This window comes from Pelophylax lessonae (genome assembly GCF_965119305.1).
Source record: "Pelophylax lessonae genome assembly, chromosome: 1".
Lineage (NCBI taxonomy): Eukaryota > Metazoa > Chordata > Amphibia > Anura > Ranidae > Pelophylax > Pelophylax lessonae.
In genome coordinates, this window is record NC_138768.1 from 188,475,743 (window position 1) to 188,503,520 (window position 27,778).

A 27,778-nucleotide genomic window follows, 5' to 3' on the forward strand; every position below is an offset into this window, starting at 1 on the left:
AGCCCATACACGGATTGAAATACGGCCAGGCTCTGCTGAACTGGCTCTGCTGATCGATAGATTGACTTGTGTACAATCAGCTAGCCCAAACATGGATTGAAATTCGGCCAGGCTCTGCTTAACTGGCTCTGCTGATCGATAGATTGACTTGTGTACAATCAGCTAGCCCAAACATGGATGGAAATTTGGCCAGGCTCTGCTGATCAATAGATTGACTTGTGTACAACCAGATAGCCCAAACATGGATTGAAATTCTGCCAGGCTCTGCCGAGCTGGCTGAATTCTGAACCATGTATGGCTGGCTTAAGAGATGTAGCAGAACAAAGGCAGCAGACCTGCAGAAAGCTACAGAAAAGGCAACTTAGGTTATTGGAGAGTGTTTTTTTAGGTTCAATTTAACAAGCCAAACAGAAGCTGAACTTCTTATTACCAAAAGTTTTATGATGAACAGATTCTAGCTCAGTTGACACCACTGAAAAGGTTATAATAAAAAGGTACTGTAAACGTGCTGCCTAGATTGGCTAATACATTCCTTTAAATGGTAAAACACAGCTTTTATTGGTCTAATTCATTCAAACATTATCAAAATGTACCCAATAAAGTAAACAATCCGCTTCTGTTGACAAGAAATCTGCACCGCACTCTTAAAAAATACATTACAGTCTCCTTCAGTATAGAAGTGTCAACTGTGCTGGCAAATATGCAAATGTAAGAATTAGCATTTTCGCATGTTATATCACAGTGCAAGAGCTAATTTATGTAAATACAGCACAAGGCTGATAAGCCTATTTATCAGTGTTTCATCCTCATGTTTACCCCTGATAAATATTCTTGGGCAAACATTGACTTAAGCATGTGTCATTCTACATTGGGTGATGGTAATGTATGAATTGAAATTAGATGTCTCATTTTATTATGGGAATCGAGCACATCAAAACCACAGGAGTGATTCTCTCTGTCAGGAATCTTTATTTGATACATTTATTTTACCAACAAAACAGAGACCAGCTAAGCCTTTCCAAACATCTCTTTTTATTCTAGGAACAATGGAGATAGAGCTTTAAATATTGTATGTACTGTTGTGGATAAGAACACTCGCAGGAGAAAAAGCGGTCATAGATTTTTGTGCATTGATCAGCAAGGGGCTCCAGTCTGCACAGCAGCTTTAGTTTTGCAACATGCTGTTGATGGAGTCTGACCAAACTAACATTCTATTTTCTGCAAATGCTCGCTTGCTAGTTGGTACACTTGGTAAGTTTGAAAGGAAACCTGTGCTTTGCCTATTTAGAGCACAGCAGTGGGTTTGCTTAAATCCCCTGACCCTACCCCAGCATACACTTACCCTTCCTACTTTGCCCCCATCACTCATCCATGTGCCAAAATCTGGTACGTTCGGGTGTTAAAGACCATGTGACAGCACTGGGCCAGTCAAAGCTGTCAAATGAGGCGATTGTTTGTTACAACGATAATAAGGCGAGGGCCAAATTTAGGCTCCGTTCACACCTATGCAATTTGCTATTGTTTCTGCAGTGCTTTTTGCTGTGCGTTTTACGTTTTTGCACACATGATTTTACAGTGATTAGTGTTTTGCATTTTTTATGCTTTTCTTTTTTTTTTTTTTGGCCAATTTGTTGCCAATTTGCAGCAAATACGCACTATGTGCTTTTCTGTAGCATCTCCACTGAAGTCTATTGAACCAAAAAAAGCACTGTTTTGCATTTCAAAAAAGTCCCTGACTCTTTCCAAAAACGCAGTGGCTGAAAAAAAGCATAGATGTGAACGTGTCCCATGGAAAACCATAGCTTAAATGGATGGTAGTGCGTTTCTGCAAAAAGCACTAAAAAATGCCCAGGCGTGAACCAGGCTTTAAACCTAACTCTAGTAAGATACAAGATATACATGTAGCTGTGTAATCATTAATACATCATAAAGTTTATTTTTAGATGCAAGCAGTTGTAAGTACCTGAATTTCACACGGTACTATTGTGTCTCGCAGTTTACTGTACAGAGTTCAAGGAGGGGGGAGTTAGAAGCCAATCAGGTGTACTGCAGTGTAAGAAGCATGCCAATAGGAGAGAGCAGATTGGCAGCAAGATGAGCTTATCAGTATGCTGCTTTCACAGGGTGTGAGTGGTGAAGGGACCTTCAAGCGTATGCGAAACTATAATATATAAATTAAATATAATATACAATATATACAATAAAATAGAAGGTCCCCTTCCCTGCCAGATGAGACTGCTGTGTGTAAGAGTTGTGTCTCTTTTAAGACTCAATGGACATACGTACAAATTCTTTGGCAGGTAAAACAGCTCTCATATGTGTGCTCCCCTTTTTAGCTGCATAGGACTTGGGACTTAACGTACAATGTGTTTTGGAAGGAAGTCTATTGTACTTACATGTTTGAATCTCCAATCCCAGAGGTTACCAGTTTTGCGGAAACGCGTCGGTAGAGTTTGTGTGTGACATCATTACGTGTCGGCAGGTCAGGTGACACTGCGGCCGGCGTTCTTCTTTCATACACTGCCTGTGATTCATTTCCTTGATGTAAGTGCTATTCTATTTTTAATAAAGCCTATCAAAACTGTATCACGCTATGAGATTTCTCCCTATCTATATTCTACATAGGTTGGTGTGAGGAGAGGTTCTTTGAACCTAAGGAGTGGTTTTTCACCCACCCACTATTGATAGTGCCATATCTGGAGTGCCTTGCCTTTGAAATAGCCTGCTGAGGAGATGGAGCTTGTGTGATCTCTGTAATTTGAGATCTGTTTCATCTGGTAAGAGGCCACTTTTTTTCAATACACAGTATAGAGCACTTTGAGCAATGGAGCACTTTAGAATGGAATTTTCCATAAGCACTGAGCACTTTGTCACTGTGTATTTCAAATGGACTTTTTGTGAAAAGATATGTTATATGACGGACTTTAATGTTTAGTTCAAATGATATTGCACATTACAAAATATTGTATATTAATTCATTTAGGACGTGCACTTTTTTTATTTTCTTATCAATTTTAAATTTTCAGTTTGCACTGTTATATGCACATTTTTACTGTGAGTGTATTCAATGTTTACACTCCCTTTTCCATCAGATATTTGCTTTTGAAATTTAAAGGACCAGCGCACCTTAAACTTTTCACATTAGCTATTGGTCTAGTACTCAGGTTGCAGCGGTTCGCATTATTTTTGTTGGCTGAGCATGAGAATTTATACATATTTTTTCCTGTATGTACAGAGCTCAATATGTTAACAAGTTTATCCCTTCCTACCCAGCCCAAGCATCCTTTAAGCATATGGGGGGGGGGGGTTGACTGCGCAGTCATGTGATTATTATGACTGGCTGTCACCTAGTCAATGTGTTAGGAGTACATAGTGAGTGTACCCTGAGCAAAGAAACCTAGCCTGGGCATGGACACATATGTGCAACATATAGGCATTAAAGCCTACCCTCTTTGCAATCACAGATTTGTGTAATGTGGTTGGCAGGAGGTTCAAAATAATTCAAATATTTTTTTTCTTTAAAGTATATGGTGACATGGCATCTCGTCTTCCAGGCACTGTTGATGGGTAAGAACCAGATACTGCTGCCCACCTTTCAATCCTAGCTGCCCTTCACCACTCACTCACTTGTGCATCTGCCAATTTCTCCTTTCACTGATGAGGAGAAACAGGCACAAGGATGAACCAGGTAAGAGATCAGGTGGCTGCAGCTCTGGTTCCAGGGCTACTGAAGTGGCAGCCAAAGCTATGACCTCTGAAAGCCCTATTGCTATATGTGACAAGAGCCGAAAGTTCTGTCCTTCCTATATGCGTCCTCTAACATTGCAGAAGACACAGCATCACACTTTCCTTATTGCTGTATGCATTTCTTATACTAAGCAATATTTACTATAATAAATTAATTTATCCTGCATGTCCGGTTCACCAATGTGAGGCAAAGAAGGAAGATTAGTTCAGTGCTAGCTATCCTTCCTTCTTTCATGCATATCAGAAAGCTCTGGCCCACGTGTTCGGTAAGGAACAGTCAGCTATAGTAAACATCAATATAACCAACTTAGCCTAATGAAAGGGCACTCCAGACTCAGTGCCCAGAGGACAAGTCAGTTTTCAATCAGCAGATTTTTTTACTGGTTTAATGAACAGATCTGAGGACAATTTGTCATAAGTTTAAGCTTTGACGTGGAAAAGGGGCAATAAACCTATCAGCGCAACCAAGGATTATCCATTAGAACTTTTACACTTGTTCGGGGAAAAAAAAAATAAAAAAAATAGAAAAAAATAAAAATAAATTGTAGGTCTGTACTGTAAGTTCTTTATTTTTGGAATCTTTGTTTTTGATTTTGTAATAATTAGTGGGGTCATAGTCTATATTTGATTTCGACTGCAGTGATGAGAAATTCTGGAGCAGGATGAACAAATTTCTAACAATGTATGTTGATTTCATTTGGGAAAGTCCATTTATTCCAAAATTCAATAGTAAAACCAAATGACATTTTGAAGTACATTCATCAAGTCATCAAATGTACTGTGGATTTTTGTATGAATGTGGATATGAATATTTACATGAATGTTCGTTCAAAAATCTACTAGTGTATGGCCAGCTTACCACACATGATTCAGGATTAATCGGTTTGTGCAATGCTATTTGAACAGTGTCTCTCATTATTTTAACTTTGTGTAGTCACACAAAGTATATAAATTTAGTACTTTGCATTCTTTAGTACCGTGCATTCTTAAAGTACCTCTATTAGTAACTAATACTATCTTACAGTTAAACAGAAACTGATTAATTTAGGAGGCTCACCTCAAAAAAAAAAAAAACGTAGACTAAATTAAGCCAGCCATAGACCGTTCAAAACTCAGCCGGTTCAGCAGGAACTGGCCAATATTCCAACCACGTATGGGCAGGCTGATTGTACCCAAGTCAATCCATCAATCCACTTGGGTACAACCAGCATGTCATATTTTTAGGATGTGATGATTGCCAGCGGCTATACCCACTAGCAATAATCACTGTTATCCTGGCAGAGATGACTCTCCATGACCAATCCCCCCCCACCCAGGAGAACACAATAGCTCTGTGGGAGGCATTCCCCCATCAACAGCAGGAAAGAGAATCGTATAATCAATGGCCAGCTTTACTGCCATAAAACATTTTTGTGGAAGAAAGAGGACTGCAAGAGGGCTGACGAGTGCAGATAAAGGGCAAAGTGGGGTTATACCCAATGGCAAACAGCCATAATCATTCTGACTCCATTAGGCTGAGCTGAGGTTGCTTTGAGTTGTTGCATGCCATTGCTGGTTTCATGAGATTATAAAATAGAACCCTATTATTATTTTAAGACAAAACACACTGAATACATGATGACACAAAACATATTCATGATTTAGCTATATGATCTCTGCATTATTAGGAATTACTGAATTTTAAGGCTTCTATCTGGAACCCAAGGCCCAAGAGAGATATATACATACAAACAAGCATAAATTCCACCCACCAAATTGCTGCCACTGTTCCTAGTCAAATTTATTAACACACATGAATATATATATATATATATATATATATATATATATATATATATATATATAAATGCATGATACTTCTAGTAAACAGTTAAAAGTATGCACTTTTTCATTGTTTTTTTATTTCTTTGAATAAAGGGTTACCAGAGTAGATTGCCTATCTTTAGGTCAACACCCACGTTGATTGATAGATGATGTGCATACATAAATGCAATGTTTGTATGAAAATAGAGCAGATAAAAATGGCTTTTGCACACTCTTAGGCAATCCTCCAATCACAATTGTCTGATACATCTGTAGAATGTTATGTTGAGCTGTGTTGTCAAGTTTCTAGATGGAAACAGACTTCCTCTTCCTGAACACATTTCCACTTCCCCAGCCAAGGAATGTCCTACTTCGTAAAGTACATAGTAAAGATACTTTTAGTGCTGAATAGTTGTAAATAGTGTAGTTTGACATGGGTTGGTTCTTTTGTTTTCCAAACTACTGTCAATATTCTGGTTACATAAAAGGTATTAAGGTAAGCCCGTCACAAACCTAGGAACTCCAACTGAGGACACAATGAAAAAAAGAACAGGAAAAGTGAAGATTTTCATAAACTTCAGCTGCTTGTTTCTCTGAATACTGATTAGTGTGACATGCAGACTTCATTGACGGTAACAGCTGCATATGCATTTTTTTTTTTTATTGTAAGTTCAGTTGTTTGTCCAGATTTGTGATAGGTTTACTTTAATTTATTCTACCAGATTTCATGTTGTCACATTTTTGGCCATTGTTTAATGCAACCAGTGTGTATAAAATCCTTCATTTAGTTTGCAGGAAATCTTTATTGCAAATAAGTCTTCATTTAAAGCCTTGCTAGGAAATCTAAACATAACTGTGCATCAACTAAGCTGAAATGTCGACAATTAAATAAATACAATACTGGTTCTTCACTGATTTATATTCTGCTGCAAGGAGTTGGATGCCATCACTCCAGCTGTGCCATCCTGACAAATCTGACACTTTAATTTGTAATACAGAACAATGAAATGTTAACTTTGCAAATAGCATTCATTATCTTATCTTCTTAATTAACAGACCCAGCTGTTTATGGTAGCACAGTGGCTTGGTGGTTAGCGCTTCTGCAGCACTAGGTTCATTGGATTGAATCCCAACCAAGACACTACCTGCATGGAGTATGCACGTTCTCCCTGTGCTTATGTGAATTTCCTTGGGGTATTCCAGTTTCCTCCCACACTCCATAGACTTGCTAGTTGGGTAATTGGTTCCGGTCTAAATTGGCCCTAGTATGTGTATGTACAGGGGCCATTGATAGTAAGCTCCTTGAAAGCAGGGACTGATGTGAATGTATAATTTATATAAAAGCACTGCGCAAATCGTCACTGCTATATAAATGCATGCAATATAAATATAAACCCAGGAAAAAAAAAGGAAGCACCACTCAATGCTGCGGTGTATATCCTCAGCTGGTTAAGACATTGCTGCTGGGTGCTAATCTTTCATTAAGCACCCATTTAGCTCAACCATGTATGCACTAATCCCCCACAGGACTGCACACCATCAATGTGAACTACTACTGGCAAAAATTTGCAAACTGGCTTCAGCTGGCTCTTCAACGCATCAGGATACATCCCACTAATGCATTTCTCCTATATAGGGCTTAATTTCCTAAATGGGGGAAATGCAATGGGGAGGGGGGGGGTGTATCCTTATGTGCTGAAAAGCCAGCTGAAGCCGGTTTGAGATGTTTTTCTCGATAGTGGTTCACATCAATTGATGTGTGGTCCAGCTGGGGATTTGCGCTTGTAATATTATGTTATTAAACAAACTTAGAGTAATGGATACCTTAAGCATGAACAGATACAAGAGGACAATAGAAGTGGTCAATTATATTTTCAAAGATGATAATTTTAATACCCTACCTACAGATTTGCCAAAATGGCAGAGTTTTAGTGCCTGTACACGTCAGCCAGCCTTAGGTTGAAGCAGTAGGATCTGCAAGCTATCCTATAAGTCTCTTGGCTGAGCTGTAGCACTGAATTGGAATGCTCTGGTCAAGCTGTTCAAGCAATGGAGGACAAAATGGGAGAAGCACACAGACAGCCCCAGCTTATCTTTAGGGAAAACTAACATTTTCACAAGCTTAAGCTTGGTACACATGGTAAAAATATCATCCCATTCATCTGAAACTGGCCTACATTCAGCTTGTGCATAAACTTGCCTGTCCAACAGAGGCCGGCCAAATGGGCATGCTGGAAAACCAGCATCGATTTGACATCTGATCAGCGCTGGCAGCCAATGGCTGAGAGCAATGACTGGAGTGTTCTGGCGTAGGGGGCAGTCCCCCTGTGAGAACACAATAGCACAGTGGGGAGATTGCTGTACTAACATTGGATAATTAGTACAGCAAGCGCCTCCATTTTTTTTGTTTTGGTTCAGTCTGCTGGGTTGAACAGAATAAAATGGATAGTGTGTACCAGGCATTATTTACACTAACTGAAAGCATTCTTGACTGGGACTATTGGAGACTGAAACACATTTCAGATTCCTCTGAAATCTTCCTGTGTTATCACAAACAGTTCTTAAAGTCTAATTCCACCTTTTGGACCGCGTTAAACCCATATTTATGTAGTAACGTGCAAATCTAACTCCATCACCCCCAAAAGGCTCTCCCCATGACAGCTTGTGGGATTTCTTCTCCTCTGAAGCAGGTGTCACTTTTGACATTTGACCAGCTATGAGGATTTTCCCCTGCAGCAGGGACCAGATGAATTTAGATAGTGTTTGGCTGTCCTTGCTCAACAGAAGCTGATCATTTGATCAACTTTTGTTGAAGGGACATTTTGGAAAATGTAAATTGATTAGAGGCTACAGCCAATCAGCTGCAGCAATTGGTTAGTATACTGTGACAGTGATGGGTCCCACTGTCAGAATAAAATGACCTGGCAGGGGAAGGGATTCTCCCAACCACCCTGTTTGTGTTGATGGAAGAATCAAAAACCCCACAAACAATAACCGTGTATAAGGAGCTTTAGACTCTTAACATGGACTATAGGATGATTAGCCTTTGTGTTGCAGAGATCTGAGAGTAGAAGGGTTTGTTTCACGGACACCATGTGATCATTGTGAACACAGGTTTGCCTTATTCATTCACTTTCCTAGACAAACAGCCTCTACTCTTTTAGTAAAAAAAACTTCTATCCATAGGATACCATTATAAAAAAGCACGGATACAAAATTACTATGATCAATTTTACATTCAACTTTTGGAAAATATTATCGATTTGTAAAAAGTATGTAATGTGATCAAGCTTTTTCATGGCAATGGCTTGATCCAAAAAAACACAAACAAAATGTAATATAAATACAGTAATATACTAACTATATAATATATAATTAAAGCTTTCAATGCAGCAAGATGCTTTCTTGAAGCAATATATATTTTGTGCCCCCACGGCGTGCATGTCAATTATGTCTACCTTTATTATTTCTGAAACATTTATGAAAAAAGTAGGTTATTGTAAATAAATAAATCAATCCTGAACGCTATATAATGTGAGACATATATGTGACAACAAGGGGTGATTGCATACATTCTGAATGGTTTGTCTACTACATTTTCTCAGAGGCAAAAGGTTAAATCCCATTTTCACTTAAAAAGCACCATTAATCATGGTTTGTCAAACGTAAGCCAAAATGAAAAGCCTCCACAATCATTTTCAATTACCAAATAATAGGAGAGAAGCAGAAAGACAAAAGGTGAATTGTTCAAACAAACCTGGGGTTTACATGTGCATTTAATAAGACAATGCTCCTATTAACTAAGCAGAGCAAGAAATAAACTGAACCTCCAGTAGCTCAACACTGCCACTAATTTTTCAAGCTCATTAAGAAGGCTGGGAAGGCTCCAGACGTTTGGAGACATCAAGATAAAACAGGGAAGTTGGCAGCATTTACCTCTATGTTATAAACAATTAGAAAAAGGTGCAAGGAGAAGAGAAAACCAGATGAGGACCAATAGGGAAGGTCATGGGAAATGCAGCCTAATGAATGAAGAAAATGAGTTCATTTTCTCCAACTACATTCAAACAGCAGCTATTGGCATCTACAGATTCAGTTAGTATACCTAAAACATATACACAGGCATTTTGCTATTACTGAAAAAGTAAAGCCTTGGAATGTCATAAAGAGAGATTTGGTCATTTTCCTTTTTTATTTAAAAGGACAGTAACACCTTAGAATAAACCGGGGCATACATACATAGTCAATATCTGTAAAAGTGTCTACTTTGGCCAAATCTTAAGGCATAAAGGTTTTTCCATTGTTAGGAGATATACATTTATTATATGTTTTTCTAGCACTATTACAGTATATACACAGGTTTATTTTAATTCTATGAAGAATGCACTATGAAGAGAGCTCAAAGATTCCAATTACCATATAGAATTTTTTGGTACATGGCTTTTATTATCATGGTACAATTAGTGGTGTAAAAAAACAGTTAAGAGGAAAAAATACAAGTCAGTGTTCATTGGTTTATTTATAAAAAGCAGTCAAAGGCTGACCTGTGATTGGTTCATTATGGGTTACAGATCACCATTGCTCTTTCGAGTGTCTAACTACAGCTTGTTAAATAAGAGATGATGCAGTGTTGTGTTACTACGTTATCAGCTATTATGAAAACCTATGGTAAAGAATCAGACTAAATTTATTGTCACATTATCTTATGTGTTTGCTGGCCCTATTAAATAAAAGCATGCAATGTTACCCAGGTCATTTACTCGCATCACAAATTTTATGCCGTAGAATTTATACCAAAGTAGACACTATTAACACATAGTTGACTAGGAAGGCATAATGTAATATGCACATGAAAGCCCTATTTAGTTTTAAATGTTATTGTCACTTTAAGGGAAGGAATCAAGGAGGGAGGCGAAGTACAATGGTAGCAGGAAGAGGGGAAAGGGTTAGTGTAGGACATAAGGTTTAGTGTATTTTGCAAAAGGTAAAGAACACACAGAGTCAGTGGAAAAAAAAACACCGCACAGGAATAAATATATACACTGGAGTTGTAACTGGATTGAAGAATTTTTAGTTAATGTAAAAATAAAGTTTATTGAATTTTCAAAATTTTTTGCGATGTACAGACTTGACAGTAATAGATCGTATATTCAGATGTGTTTTAAATGTATAAATATATAAAATCATAGGGAAGGCAACTCCAGAGTATATATAGCCAATTAAGCAGTGGTGAACGAATGTCACATCCCAATGAGCCAAGCGATTTTATGGGCCACCTTCCACTTCTTTAATATTCCAGGTACCTGAGCTTGAGCATATGCTAAACATATGGATGTGACATCATCAAACCACTAGTGTCATTGCAAACAAAGCAGAAAGTGAATTTAAGAATTAGTACGAAGAAAGGAATTTACTCTCAGAGTGGATAATGAAAGAAAACACCTTTCAAAGTAATCTACACTAAATAACACCACAGAGCACTTTGCAAAACAAAAAGTCAAAAACAAAACTTGTAGTTTGACAAAATTAAAAGTCATTGGAAAAAGTGCAAAAAATAAAAAAACAACAAATAAAAACAAAACCATAACAAAACATCAAGCTCTCTATTTTTTTTTTTTTTTTGTACAGCAAGGTTACTCATTGTCTTTCTGTTGAAGATTAATATCATTACTGTGTAAAATGTACAGAGACAGACAAGGAGTATTAAGCACACAAATGTGATAATGATAAAAAAAAACACCCATGCGCAACTTCTGCCACCATTGTGCCTTTTTACATAATTACAGGTTACATGATGATGTGTGTAATGCTTTCAGCTTTGTCAATATGATGAATCCCAATGCAAATGTCATCACTGTGTGGAATACCGATGCTACAAATTAAACCTGACCTAAACACAGCAGTTTAAAATTTGAAATAAATTCAAAAATATCCAAATATAAGGTTTAAAAAATGGAATTTGAAAAAGTACATTAGGTAAATAACTCAAAATGCATATGGACCAAATTATAAAGGGTGCTGCTATGATGTAAAATGTAAAGTTTATTTAGTGAGCCCCTGGGAAGTTTAAAGTTCAGTGAATGTGCTTGGTTCTATGCTTTCTGGTATTCGACCGTGTAAAGTAAAAAAAAAAAAAAAAAATGTTGTATTATTTTTATGATTTCATGTGCCAGCTTTGTGGTTCAGCACCTCGTTCATTAATCACATCTTCCTCCACCACCCCTGAGAGGCAGTCAGGCAGATTGTGATATCTATTATTTGCTCAAATGACAGGAGAGAAGCATCAAGATAATGTTAAAATTAGTTCTTTGGATGATTCAGATGAGATAATGGGCAGGTTCAATGTGCCATTTCTTTATGAATAGGTCAGAAATCATAAAGAAGATCGGTTCCAAATTTTCTACCCTTTCACTGCAGATGATTGAATTACTCAATGCATAAGGCATTCCTCTTTTCTCCGTGGGTTTATAATGTGAGTGAACTACTTTAATCAGGCAAAAACATCTATATTAAGCATTATGTTCGGGGAGCAGCTGATCATAGACAGAATCGCTCATTTTGGGTTACTGTCATGATTCTTCTTGGCACTCTTTCATTGCATAAAAGGACGACATTGGTGATGCACGCCCCAATTGCCCCCTGTGAGGTAATACATACTGTTAATAAGGGACATGTGTTGCAGTCTGTTAGCAAAAGGCTCACAGCAGTTAATACAAACTGGTAGTTATTATCTCCTTATACCGGTAGTCATTATCTCCTTATACAGGTTAAAGCGGAGAGGCTGTGTTAAATTAGTATACCATCACAAAACAATTTTGGTCTAATAATCTTACAGTCTCAAGTCAAATAGCATCCAGATTTCCTTAGTTCTGATAAGGGGAAAATTGCTAAATGCTGGTAGTGAAACGAAAAGGCTGTGGATGTAGTAAAAAAAAAAAAAAAAAAAAGGAAAAATATAGTATAAATCACTTTTTCTCTTTCTTTTGTTTGAGAGCCTATGTTCATTCATCATATTCCAGCTGAAAGCACCCACACCATGTAACACACCTCCCTCCCCATTTGACTTCTCATCGTATATTAGAAATGTCTTTTCCAAGGCCTTACCCTTTTTGTCCTGGTGGTTATGGAAAGAGTCGGCGACGTGGGGGTCAGTGTTCTCAGCAGAGTCATAGGTGTCCTTCCAGTCCAGGACAGTACCCCTGTCATAACTCTCATGTCTTCTGGAGTGAGAGGTTGTGCTGGGATCTAAGAAATTTGAGGGTTTAGTTTCAGCAGAAACATTGTTAGCAGTATATTTTATTCAAAATGCAATGTGAATACCTGGTGCTTTGGAAAGAGGTCTAAATAAAACACATATACAGCTTGTATTTCAATATTCTCTTGTAGTTTTATGAGTAGAGCTATAAAACTTACTATCATCGGGTAACACCAGCAGGCTCTACAGAATATGTTTTATGATGTTTTTAAGATTACCATTTATTATACATACACTTGTTTGGCAGTGCACAAACCTGTTTTTGAAATGTCTCTTTTATGACATGTAGCTTCAGATTTGTGTGTGCCTGTAGAGTAACTCCAGCAACACAAGGGTTAAAACCTCTTTCAGACCTCTGATGGTGTCCATAGCACTAGTAATTACCCCTCAAGATCCTGTATCTGGACAGCATTGTCACTAACACAGGATTGTGGGGCAAAATTTCCAGCAGAGGCAAATCCACAATAAAAAATATTTTGATACTAGAGTAAGGGAAGAAAGGAACCCCGATCATTTATTATTATGGTCTATAGCCCCACTGGGGCACTTCGTGCCAACACTCTTCTCTAAGGCTGCATTCACACCTCAGTGTTTTGAATCACACGACAATCACGGTAGAACCACACTGTGATTTTAGGTGAATGGCATCTCAGATGTGCATTCTGTGAGGTCATTCACACCTGGGAGCTTGGAAATCGCGGAAAAACTGCCTGTGATTCAAAACACAGAGGTGTGAATGCAGCCTAAAGGAAACCATAAACACAAAAAATAAACTAGACTGACGCTAAAAAAAAAAGTTTAGTTTTTAGTTACATTTTAACCACTTGCCGACCGCCGCAAGTACATATACTGCGGCGGTCAGCCCCTGGGTACGTGTCACTAGCCTGTGAGGCTCTGGGGAGCGAGCGCGCGCCGCCGGAGGCGCGCTCCCGCTCTGTCACGGACCCCCGCCCGCGCGTGTGCCCGGCGGTACCGATGTCCGCCGGGCACTCGCGATTGTCCGTTAGAGCGGGAGAAAGGCAGGCGGCTGATGCAAATAAGCCGCCTGTCATTCTCCCCTGTGTAAGAACAGTGATCATACGGTTCTACTATGTAGGACCGTTGATCACTGTTCCTACACCTCAAGCCACAGCCAATCACAGTTAGAATCACGCCCCTGGGGACAACACAACCCCTCCCTCTAAAAAAAAGTTAACCCCTTCACTGCCAGTGTCATTTTACAATAACAGTGCATATGTATAGCACTTATTACTGCAGTAAATTCACTGGTAACCCCAAAAGTGTAAAAAATGTCAGTCAAGGGTCCGATCGGTCCACCGCAATGTCGCAGTCCCGCAAAAAAAAATAAAAAAAATCGCAGATCGCCGCCATTACGCGTTAAAAAAAAAAAATTACAAAAATCTTTCCCTTAGTTAACCAATCAAAATACGCTTTTTGCGATTTTTTTACCAAAAATATGTAGCATAAAACAAATTGGCCTAAAATGTTAAACAATTTTAATTTTTACGTTTTTTTGGGGGGAATTTCATATAAAAAAATGTGAAAAATATTGTTATTTTTGCAAAATTGACACTTTTTTTTGTTTATAGCGCATGATCAAAAAAATCGCACAGGTGATCAAATACCACCAAAAGAAGGCTCTGTTTGTGGGAAAAAAAAGGACGTCAAATTTGTTTTAGGTACAGCGGCGCACGACCGCGCAATTGTCCGTTAAAGTCACGCAGGGCCGAAGCAAAATAGGCCCTGGTCAGGAAGGGGGTAAAATCTTCCGGGGCTTAAGTGGTTAAGATATTTGTGTTTTTATCATATTCATTAAAAGTTTTAAGGGCAACAGACTTTGCACAAGGATACGGTGCAATAAGTACGATTTAATTGTCATGATCTGTTGAAAACCAACACCCGATAAGGTTACAGAAGAACTAAAGGGTTTGAGCACACAAGAAAACTCTAGCTTTGGCTGCATCCCCCTATTGCCTACACTGAGGCAAGTTTGGAAACCTACAAAATTTGATGATGGGCCTGTGAAGGTTTCAGTGACTCCTAACTACGAGCTTCATAGAAACATTCCAATGACTCTTTATGAGCACGTACATTTGTACTACTAAGGCCACTATAATATTGTAAGGCTCTGGATCACATGACACCACTATTATAATGTGGCCAACAAGGTAGCTGGGCACCACTGCTTTACGTGTGATTATTAAATAAAAAATATTTGTAACACAGTGATATCATACTATGTCTTCCTTGTAACGAATACTAGCATTTGACATGATAATCATGGCTATTTTCAGTAATGGTATTTAGAAAATGCGGAATGAATACCAACATGGACCTTCATTAAACCAACAATTCACAGTGCCATATTTCATGGATTTAAGCTATTAATACATCTTCTTAATTGGCTTCAAGTAAATAGAAGAAAGGCTCAGAGCTGTAAACATTGCACATTTTTATGGGTTATCCTGTGATTTATTTTTCCTGTTAATCAACACTGGCAATTTTGCCGAATTATTCTGGTGGAGATTTTGATTTTGTTGACAGTCTTTGTCTGGCAGTTTTGCTTTCATCAGGTCATTATAGTGTAGAAACCATATTTTTTTAGTGTGTTCTATAATTGATGAATACAGGGTAAAAATAAAGTCTACTCGACATAAAGAGTGGGTCATTATGAATATAATGCAGTTCATGTTGCTTTGAATTTGTACAAATCAGTAGAGTGTGATTATAACAAATGAAGAAAGAGTGGGTTTTACTTCTAATAACCAACTAGAATGTAATTCATAGAAAAATATATTCTTTCAAAACTAATTATTTTAGAAAAATAATATATTTTAGGGTTCTACTCTTGAAAAAGGATATGGTCATCATGCTATGCACCACAACATTGCCCTTTTTAATGTTAAAAGGTGCTGGGGGTGTTGTGGGCTACACTCTCTGTGGCAACAGTACAATGTATGGCTTTCTTTGTGTGATGTCCCTGCCAGTGCCCCTGCTTTCCTATCAAAAACTAACCACACCAGGCATGACAGCACAGCATGGTCAGTGTCCTAGCTGTGCTGGGAACTCAGCCTGCTCTCCTCCAATGATCAAACTTGTGCTCACAAGCATCCCCTGCACAGCCATTCATTCATAGGAAAGGTCAGTGTAATGCTGTTTCTCCTCTCCCCGCTCTCAGAGCTGCTGATGCAGCTGAGAACACATTATGTGATCACTTCTAAAAAAAAGGGGGACAAACGGTATTTGTTTTTTTTTTTGTTTTTTTATGTATACAAAAATGGTTTTGCCTTTCATTTCTATTTTAAACTAAATGGGCTGTTTTACAAGGTGAGGGTTTACATATACTTTAAAGATTTGATTTGTCCATACAAGACTGTTAGAATGTATAATGGTAATACCAGTGTATTTTGTTTAAATGTTAAACATTAACTATGATGCACTTTGCTTGACAAATCATAATCACTGTCCTGGAGAAGATGGATATATCTGCGTTATGACCTGGAAAGCAGTTGTTTTAGTCCATATGGCTGCACTTGTGCCGCCACATCTTGCAAATGTTTAATAAGCAAAATACTTGAGATTATTCTACATTTAGTGCTACTGAAATTGTTCCACAATCTATTCAATGCGATTCCTACATGGCTTCTCTTTTAACTATAATTGCTACTTTATTCTGTTCGGTATTACAATACTTCCGCTGTGCAGCAGGCTTGGTACACATCTCCGAAAAAAATATTGAAATAAATAAACCATTAAATACAGTAAACAATGTTTGTTTGTGCTGTGTTTTTCTTGCTCAGGCCATTGTGGCATTGTACTTTCAGGCATCTGTCACTGATGTTCCATGAAGAGTCAATAAAATTGTAATCTTGATACAAAGAGGCAATGTGTATTTAAGACAACTGCGCCACTGTTTGACCCTTTTGTGTTCTATATGTATGCAGGTAACAAAGCGACACCCTTCCTCCCATCAACAAAGCCTCTTTTCCCAGGGGACTGAGTGCAAAGTAAACAGGCCTGCTTGAGTCTGAGAGATCATTGTATTAGGAACAGAGGAAAAAAATGCCAAACGGCTTGATACAGAAGATGTTCTGGTCATTTAAGGATAACCCAAGTAGTACTAGGTTGTATCTGTCTCCCTGAAACGGTTAGTCATTTCTTAGCCAACTATAGGCTCTGCTAAATGTGTGTTTGAAATGTACATATGATTAAATGTTGTCCATACTATAAATAAAATATAGCATTCACTATGATAACACACAGAGAGAGGAGAGAGGAATTTACTAAGACTGGAACAAACAATCTGAAGCAATTGTGCATGGCAACCAATCAGCTTCTAGCTTTCATTTTCAAAGCTTAACCAAACAAGCTGAGGCTTGACGATGATTGGGTATTTTGCACAGCTGCTCTAGATTCTGTCTGCTATGGTTTTAGTAAATTATCCACAGAGAATATAGAGTAGTAAGCTATAGCCACCTAAAGCATAAATAACCATAATCACCAAAAGCGGGGAACTCCTTATACACAGATATATAGCGATAATATAATGCATATTATAAGAATAGAGTGGTCGTTATAGCATTCATTTGTGGGAATTTCACTTCATGCAACTGTGAAACGACAACATTGTTTCAGTGAAGTGAAAAAGCTAATGTTACTAAATAGGATAATCGTTTTGGACCGCCGTTCTGTCTCTCTGGGGAGCGATCGCAGATGGCCAGCGGGCGTCGTGTTCATCGGACCCGCTGATTAGCGCCCCCTCTGGCCAATTAGCGTGTCCCCACTGGCTATTACGTTGCGGGAAGTCGGCTCTATTGCGTGCATGTACTGCTGGCGGTCGGCAAGTGGTTAAAGTGGCTGTAAAGCCTTAAGGTTTTTCACCTAATGCATTAAGATTCGAAAACCTGTGCTGCAGCTCCTCCCAATACCCTCCCATTTTCTTGTTTTTCTTACCTGGGCCCGATCCGATCCAGCGATGTGCACAAGCGCAGGGGCTCCAGCCACTGTCACTCTCCACGTTGGACAGATTGATTACAGCAGGAGCCATTTGCTCCCACTGCTATCAATCAAAAGCTGTGACATAGGAGCGGGGGGTGGGGGGGGGGCTGAGTTCAGCTCTGTTTGTCAATGGACACAGCAACGAGACTCCGGAGCAAGCCCACATGGATGCCCCCATGGAAAGCGGCTTTCTGTAGGGGCACCTAAAGAAGAGGAGGGGTCTAGAGAACCAGCAGGGGACCAACAGAAGACCACTGCACAGAGCAGGTAACTATAGGCATGTTTGTTGTTAAAAAAAAAAAAAAAAAAAAATGAAGGTTTACAACCACTTTAATTCTGGAATCGCCTATGATTACAATGTAATGTGGAGTTTCCATTGTGCAGGCATATTTTAAATTTAAATACTTTAGATAAAAGAAACCATTGGAATAATGTTAGTAAAAACTAAATTAATTTAATGACATTTGACCTATTCTAGATGTGCTACATTGAGGCCTATGACTGCCACATCATGAGTGTTGTTAAAACTAGCTAAAAATAGCTAAAGAAACCAAAAGGGAAAGGTGAGTAATAGTAAATAGAAAAGAAGTGTAAAATAAATGGTCCAATTCACCAAAATTGCCTCTACTAAAATAAAAAGAATTTAACAGCTGGACAGAGCGCTGTGTGGTCTCATGTTGATGCTGACCTGATAAATCCAGACAGGCCCTTGACAGAACACTAGGCCTTGCATGACCTGAGGTCTGTTCTGCCTATTAGGCATGCAGGTTAATGACGCATATCAAACTGGGTTTAATTAGAGTGTGTATGTCTTCACATGCCAAAATAAACCCCTCAGAAACAATACAAAAACTGTCTGAGATGTACAGAAGTTCTGTATAAATTTAGACATGTCATTTATCCACCTACATGTTCGCTGATGATGAAATGTCATTTCTTTAGCTAATTTGTATGAAAATACTGGCAGGGAAGCAATCTGGAAGGCCTTAAACAAAACATTTTTCCATTAAAGGAACCAAATGAATTATTAATGTGATATCAATTTATTAGTTTATTCTCTGTCACTGGATATCTGCTTTCCTCCATCATTTCCACTTGAATTTTAAATAAATATTTTCCCTCCCTCAGCATCACTTGACATTAGGTATATGTTCTATTATCTGTGAAATAAGAGACTACTGCTGAACACATTACTATTTATGCTCAATCCCTATAATAAAATGATGCTTTAAGAAGTGAGTCTGATGTTTTTCTTATATTTTAGAATTTGCCATGATTGTCACTGTGCCAGATGGTGGGATCTTCTTGTATTACTCCTTTAGGAACCAATCCAATTCATATTTTAAACCTCCAACTCTCATTCTCTTATTACAAATATGAGTTCAATTGGGTATTAGGCAACCCAGACTGTCTGTGTTCGATATCTCTTTAGACTGTTAAATCACGCCCATTATATTTTTAAAATCTATCTTCCAAGCACAATGCTTTTAACAGTGCTAACTAATTTTTTTTGCTACTACTATTTTACTATTGCCACACAATGATTTGGATGTATTTAGCCTAATTCAATTGGAACTTAAGTAAAGTTTTGGATAGAGTGCATAAGGGTTATGTTTTTTTATTGGGTTTGGTGCCCTTTTGGGGAGAATTCCTATCACTTTCTGCCTCCCATGGGGGAAACAGACACCAATAAAACTATAGTAGCAGGGTTGAAAAAATGAGAATTTCCATTGAGTTGTATTACTATGTAGCCTCTCAATGTGGGGGGTTCCCTTAATTTCCTGTCCTGGTGATAGGGATCATTAGGACAGGAGGAAGGAGGCAAATGCTCCCAGTTGGAAAGTCTAAAAAAGATTTTCTACTCTATCCAGGCTAGTGTACTGTTTATTTTATAATGGCAATTTTGGTAAATTTAGAACAGCAGCTAAAGATGTTCAAAGAGTTATCTAAAATGTAAAGAACAGCTACAAAACGGTCAACAAAACATGTATAAACTGACCATACACTGTGTAAAATAACTCCGGATCAGGAGATGCAGTTGCAAACTCTATAGAAAAAATAGTTGAGGGTGATATTTGTAACTGGTGCAGCTGCAAGAGGAGATTTATAAAAAATAAAATGTAAAAAGAAAAAAAAAAAAAAACACATAAGACTTAAACCTAGTAAAGAAGTATCGAGGAGCTAATATTTTTTTTTTCTTACCATTTAATGCCACAAAAGAATCTGGAAAAAGAGAAGAGAAAAAGTTACTTGAGCTTCCTCCATCCAAGCTGCGCTCTATGAAATATAACACCATTCTGACGGGTCACCTATTCCTCCTGTGATTTTTACCACATCAAGATCAACACTATAAATGTATTTTACATTTCCCCTTAGGCAAACACAGAGGTTCCTTTTCATGTCCGATTCACAATAATAGAATTCTTTCAGCCTGTTACTGTAAAGTGTCTCTACTATTATTGCTACAGGTATGTTGACACTGGGAATTTAAAGGGCTTATTTCACCCAAAGTAAACAGCAGGCTGATTCTTTGCTTACTTTGGCAGTCGCCTAGGCCGTCTGTATTGCCATGCTCCACGTCTTGCTCAAATGGCGCTCTGTGAAGAGGAAAAGAAACACTGGATTAGCAACCTGGAGTTCAGCCTACATGCAGCTGGTGTAATAACATCAAAGCTCTGTGTGTTGAATTTGGGCAAAAACCTACATCTGCAGGCCTAGTGATTTTAGGTGAATCGAATTCAAAATATATGGACATTTGGACTATTGTTAGACAGCACAGCAAATAAAAGTTTTATGCCCTGCAATAATAGCAGTGTTAGGACACTTTTGGGCAAACTTTTGTTGTTGCAAATGTTCAGCAACACACAGTTATGACTTAGATTAAAGCAGTATTAAGCCCTCATTTTTTATTTCCAATGAAAATAACAAACATACCTATACTTACCTGCTCTGTTTATTCCTTTTGCACACAGCAGCCCCGATCCTCTTCTTCTGGGGTCCCCCACCGGCACTCTAGGCCCCTCCTTTTTGGCAGATGCCCCCACAGAAATCTGCTTTCCTTTGGGGCACCCATGCGCGTGCTCGCCGCGTGTCACAGCTTTTGATTGACAGAAGCAGGACCCAATGGCTCCTGCTGCTATACATAAGTCTAATGAGGAGTGAGACAGTGACAGGAGCCGTTGTGTTTGTGCACATCGCTGGATCGGACTGAATCGGGCTCAGGTAAGAAAAAGGGGGCGGGGGGGAATTCCTTAAGGTGAAAAACCATAAAGCGTTAGTAAACCGCTGTGGTTTTTTTTTTGCAACCTGCACGGCAATATCATCATGTGCTAGTATGCATCACATACCAGCACATAATGTTAAACTTATGTGAAAACAAAGCCCTCCAGTGCCTTGCTGTCACTGCTGAGAGAGGGCTCACATCTTTACCCGGTCTTCCATCCAGGTTCGCTGACTCCGGCTGTGTGAGTGGTCAGAGCCACAATGACGTCACTACCTCACATCCTGCCGCTTATGGCACAGGACTCGGGTGGCCGTTCCTTCAGAGCACATGCGCCGGTGACGTCACCAGCTGCATGTACAGTAAATATCTCCTAAACAGTGCATGTTTAGGATAGACCTACAGTACCTATAGGTAAGCCTTAATATAGGCTTACCTATAGGTAAAAGTCAGAGATGGGAGCTTACTCCCACATATTATATATATATATATATATATATATATAATGTGTGTGTGTGAGTCTTATATACACACACACATATATATATATATATATATACACACACACACATACACATATATATATATATATATATACACACACACACATACATATATATATATATGTGTGTGTGTATATAAGACTCACACACACACATTATATATATCTATATCTATATATATATATATATATATATATATCTATATATATATATCTATATATATATATATATATATATATATATATATATATATATATATATATATATATATATATATATATATATATATATATATATATATATATATTTTAGGAAATTAACAAATTTTAAGTAGTACGTATAGAGTAATAAATCAACTAAATTCTAGCTTAGCTCCATACAGAAAAATGGTTGTTACCAGTTATGTGTTAAAATAGTCACTTGAGCCTGGTTACAAATTTGATGCGGGATTACATGCATGGTAACCTCGACAATGATAGGCAAATTTCTTGCAAGATTGAGGAGACCAACATATTCGTTATATTCAATAAAAACAGGGCAAAAGCAGTGATGATGTGCAAAGGACAGGAACCCCTGTTTCTACAACCATTCACACTTCACTTTACCAAAGTCAGGTCAGTCAATGATGAAGTCAGTTTGGCTGCTCTAGATTCCAGCACTTTGTTCATTACATTTTGCTAAACCTGGTTCAGATTATGCCTAAATATTCCCTAAATGTTGATTTTTTTTTTTTTTTTACAGGCCAACAGAGAAAGATATAACACAACAATGCTAGAATACAAAACCTTCTTCAAGTATAAAGTATGCTCTCTTATGAAAAAGTTCCTGATCCCTAAACAGACTTCAACAATAGCTTGTTCATAATCTATAACAGGAACCTTAGCAGTCAACAACACAGCAAACTATGCTTGGCAATGTAGAACAAAGCAGCACGTGTCACCCAAACAGTCTCTTGTGCAAAAAGTGTTGTGTCTATGGAGATCATTTCCTCCTGTCAGCTGCAGCCTGGAATGTTGCTTAGATGGAGGTGTATTTTTAGAATGGCCCCACAATACATTAGACACATGTCAGCCTTCTGCACAGTAACTTTTGCTTTCAATTCAGCCTTCTGGCTAATGGTGGACAAATCACCTTCCTATTTATATTTTCAGTAAACACAACACATAAGGCATGGGATGGTGGTTATGGCTTACTACAATGCTGAGCATCAAAACAAATCCAAACCTAAATAATGGTTTACCCCTGGAAGTCATTAGGCTCTTAGTGGTTTATGATGTAAGCGGCACAGTCATTTTGGTCCTCACAGCTGCTTTCAGTTTACTAAGCATTTTCTAGATGTCCTTGCCAGAATTTGTATTTCACCTCTAATACTATCGGAATTTGAAATCAAATCCAAAGCTTTAAAATTATGGGACCTTGTCTATAAAATTGTCTGAAAGAAGGTACTGGCTTTTTCCCATAGTAGCCAGCTATTTTCTTTTTCTTGGCTGAAATAGAATGCTTACTCTATAAGCTGCACAGGCCATTAAAATGCTAACATTTATAAAAGAAGATGTTCTATGAAAGATACACAGCATTTCATTGGAAAGATAAAGTCCATGAAATGATGCAGTGATGGAACGAATAGAAGTAGGGGTATAGGAACAGGGGTTGCAGAGGTTTCAGCTGCTATTGTACCAGTGATTACATAGTGGCAGTTCTATCTAACATACCATGTCCTGCCATGTAACTCAAATGACAACATTTTGTTAAAGCAATGGCTTAATTTCATAAATGTATGCAGCAGTCATCATGGCCACCCTACATTCTGTATCAAGGGAACGGTACCAATCAGATATTCAACTACGAATACTGACTTGTAGCAGGATGCCAGTTTAGAAAGTTCTGATTACTGGCAGAGAAAACAGGTTTGAGAACTCTACTGCTAATAACTGTTCTACATATGGCTCCCTCTGACTGTTGCAACTGACAAGCATCTATTTACAAGAGATGGAAAATATAGGGGTTGATTTACTAAAAGCAAACAGACTGTGAAGTTTGCAAGTGCAACTGCACTCATTTCCTCCAGAGCCTAGTGAATGTGGTGAAGCTCTGCTGACTTCCACCACCTAATCATTTGCAAGCGAAACGCTGTTTTTGTTATTATTTTCCTTGGACGTGATTGGGTATTCTTTACACAGTGAAGCTTCACCACATTTACTAAGCTCTGGGGGGGGGGGGGGGGGTGGGAGTACAACTGCAGATTAATTTAGCAAATCAACCCCATAGCCTCTCATGGACCACTCTAGTCTGTATTTGTAGATTTGTATAATTACTTTTACCTAATAAGTGTGCACTTACAGGCCTGGCCAGTCTGAGCATAAGTAGCTATAGGATGTAATTCACAGCGGATAATCAATTAAACATCTAAATGATTACTGAATGTCAAAATACAGCTTTAATAGACATATTTGTAATGATTTGCCATGGTCCTATGACTATTTGGGTGACACGTGGAGTTTCATGAAATTATAACACAGGGACACCAAACACTGTCTCTGCAGCAGCTGTACTAAGCTCCACCAAAGTGAAGTGCTGACAGTCTCACAGCAAAGGAGGAAATTTCCATTGCACACTGGAAATTGGCAGCACTAGTCTTCATATGCACATGTCAGGAAGCAACAGGGAATTGTAACCCTTCTTCAATCTTCATATCCATCAAGTCATAATCTGTACAGGATAGATCAGAGATTGCTGACAAAATCAACAGAACTACTGCACAGTTGCCAGGGACATTTCCAGGAAAATTCAAATCGTCAAAGTGTATGTTCAGCAACACATACATAAATAAAAACTAACCCTCCCACCTGGTGAAATAGGCCCAAATCCTAAACAGCATAATGACAAAGGAGATCCAGGTAGCATCCACACACAGCAAATATGAATAAGCTGGTTTTGTTTTTTTTTAGATCTCGTTCTGTTGGGACAGTCCACAGAGCCTCAGATACCTTTAACCACTTAAGCCCCGGAAGATTTTACCCCCATTCCGACCAGGGGGTATTTTGCGATTCGGCACTGCGTGAATTTAACGCACAATTGCGCGGTCGTGCGACGCTGTACCTAAACGAATTTGACGTCCTTTTTTTCCCACAAACAGAGCTTTCTTTTGGTGGTATTTGATCACCTGTGCGATTTTTTGATCACGCGCTATAAACAAAAAAAGAGCGTCAATTTTGCAAAAATAGCAATATTTTTCACATTTTTTTATATGAAATTCCCCCAAAAAAAAATGTAAAAATCAAAATTTTTAAAAATTTTCGGCCAATTTATTTTATGCTACCTATGTTTGGTAAAAAAAATCGCAAAAAGCGTATTTTGATTGGTTTGCGCAAAAGTTATCGCGTTTACTAACAAAGGGAAAGATTTTTGTCATTTTTGTTGTTTTTTTTTTTAACGCGTAATGGCGGCGATCTGCGATTTTTTTTGCGGTACTGCGACATTGCGGCGGACAGATCGGACCCTTGACTGACATTTTTGACACTTTTGGGGTTACCAGTGACATTTCTACAGTAATCAGTGCTATATATATGCACTGTTACTGTAAAAATACACTGGTAGTGAAGGGGTTAACTTTATTTGGAAGGGAGGGGCTGTGTGTGTCCCTAGGGGCGTGGTTTCTACTGTGATTGGCTGTGGCTCTAGCTGTAAAGACACTGATCAACGGATCTACATACCAGATCCGTTTTATCAGTGTCTTTGCAGCGAAGAGAATGACAGGCAGTTTGTTTACACAAGCTGCCTGACATTCTCCCTCTCCCCCGCCGATCGCCGAGTGACCGGCGGACATCGGGTCCGCTGGTCACACGCGCGGGGGGGTCCGTGACCACGCGGGAGCGGGAGCGCGCCCCGGGGGGCGCGCGCTCGCTCCCTAGACCCTCACAAGCAAGCAACGTAGCCCTACGTTAGTTTGCCTGTGAGGGGCTGACCGCCGACGTAGATAGTCGTGCGGCGGTCGGCAAGTGGTTAAAGCTGACCCAACAATAACATAGCCTGGAACCCCAGCCACTCATGATAGGGTCCTTTTTACCTACTGTCCTACACCTTAAGGATAGCAGAGGGGATATCTTCCCTATACCTAGAATACTGCTTCTAACTACAGACAAAAAAGCTCCTGTGCTATAGGATTGGGCTAACTAAAAGCCATGTTTTTCCTCGTGAAGCCCTGGCATTACTTATGGACTTCCTACTAAATAGATCAATATTCTTAAGCTGCAATGACCATAAACCCCCCAACACCCCCGCCAACATAACTTTGTATTTTATAAACTAAAATACTTATATGCTGTCACAGAATCAAACGTGTAACCCTCAATCTTATATTTCCAGCTGTTGCAATCAGCTTAGTGTATGTTCACACACCAATCAAAGTAATAATACGTTCTAATGTGTGCTGCTGAAAAGTTATAAATAAACTTATTTCTGTACCAACAACCTTGCCCTTGTGTTTTTGTTATCACAGATATGCACAAAATCCAAATAACCGTGAAATAATGATGTATACTGAGAAGTAAAAAAGCTTGCAGAAAATATTCATACAGTGCCCAAATCATAGTCCCATTTATACTAGGGTCTTCATACACTTCCAGTGCAATCCTCCACATTATAGATAGAGTGTGCCCATCCCAGATTCCCAGTGCTAAAAACACTCTTCAACACACATGTGCAACCACCTTGGAGAAAATAGATATTTGCCCTCACTTTATTTTATTAACCTATAGACAAGTTAGAAGTCGTAGTGCACTTCCCCCAGCCTGGGTATTACATACGAGGGCCTTCGGTTTTGACTGGTACTCCTCTTGCCCACTCAGCTTTCCAAGGGCCACTGTGCTGCTGCTCAGCTGTGTTTCTCTACAAATGTAACTCAGAACAACATACAAGCCGCCATAGTGTAGTAGTTTAAAAACACCAATAAATGTATTAAGAAGTGCATTTTCCTCCGATGGAGGTCACAGGACGATACGCGTAGGACGAAGACAGGTGAAGCCAGAGCCATGACGTTTGGCGGAAGCAAGGTTACATGTCCCGAGTTTATGCTTTTACTCAATGTGGGTTTTATTATATCAATTGTAAGTTCACTCCTTAATAAATTCCCAGGCTGGGGGAAGCGCACTAAGACCTATAACTTAAATATACCAATAACACAGCGCTGAGACAATGTAAATCTGAATATAATGATAAAGATATATGTAGTCCAAAAAATTTGCAAAAACATATATAATGTCTTTGAAAACACCCACTGGGAGGGGCGAAATGCGTCAACATAATTCCGGGCTTCACAGCAAACGTAGGACGTCATTTCCGGTGGAACGCACGCGGAAGTGCGCTGAAACGCACGCGGAAGTGCGCTGAAACGCACGCAGCTTGTTATAGCGAGGAAGATGGTAGGATCGCTTTCCACTATACACCGGGAAATTTCTGCTACATATTTGATGAGCCTTTATACATTTTATAAATTGTGAGTGCATTATCTGGAAGCCTTTATTTTCTATTAAAGTTATTAGAACATACTGCACTATCTGGGTTTCTTTTTGTTTCATATACCTGCATCTGAGGAGAGGACATCTTAAAGGAGCCCCAGTTAATATCCACTTGCCAAGCTTTTTAGACCCCTGGGCCATAAGGTCTTAAGGGGTTCACACATTCTGGTAAGTGGACTCACGTGTGGGGGAAGGGCACCTTTTGATTCACAAGAACCACTTGAATTCACTTGATAGTGTGATCACATCATTGTTTGCACTGGATATTTTGAAAAATTTTCAGTGGACACTTGCTTAAATTATTATATAATTGTTTTCACTGGACACCTGCTTAAATATTATATATATTCTATTTTTTACTTGTTCAATCATTTTGCACCTGTCTAATTGAACATAGTTCAATTTATCACTGGGATTGGATATATTACATATTTAAATTTTTTCGCACATTTTTTGGACTACATATATCTTTGTCATTATATTCAGATTTACACTGTCTCAGCACTGGGTTATTGGTTTTCACTTGGTGATGAGCAGCAGTGGCAGTATTATTTAGATTTATATTTGTTTTTCGCTATGCGCAGGGTGGACTTTTCTAAGTCATTTAAGACCTATAACTTGTCTAGGGCACATCTATCTTCTCTAAGGTGGTTGCACATATGTTTTGAAGAGTGTTTTAGCACTGGGAATCTGGGATCACACTAAGTATAATGTGAAAGACTGCACTGGAAGTGTA

The 27,778-nt window shown here is 38.7% G+C and overlaps 1 protein-coding gene across 4 annotated transcripts in view; it reads right to left on the minus strand.

Annotated features, from left to right (window-relative positions):
* SEMA6A (semaphorin 6A) overlaps nt 1–27,778 on the minus strand; it is a 304,176-nt gene that overhangs the window by 85,406 nt on the left and 190,992 nt on the right. For 2 of the 4 annotated variants that reach the window (XM_082243679.1, XM_082243676.1), the window contains exons 16-19: nt 20,342–20,400; nt 20,006–20,026; nt 19,803–19,850; nt 12,655–12,795 (exon numbers count right to left, since the gene is read on the minus strand). In XM_082243679.1, the coding sequence (XP_082099805.1) occupies nt 12,655–12,795; nt 19,803–19,850; nt 20,006–20,026; nt 20,342–20,400 (269 nt within the window). The remainder of the gene's footprint in view (nt 1–12,654; nt 12,796–19,802; nt 19,851–20,005; nt 20,027–20,341; nt 20,401–27,778) is intronic. The other 2 variants (XM_082243677.1, XM_082243678.1) reach the window with 2 other exon arrangements.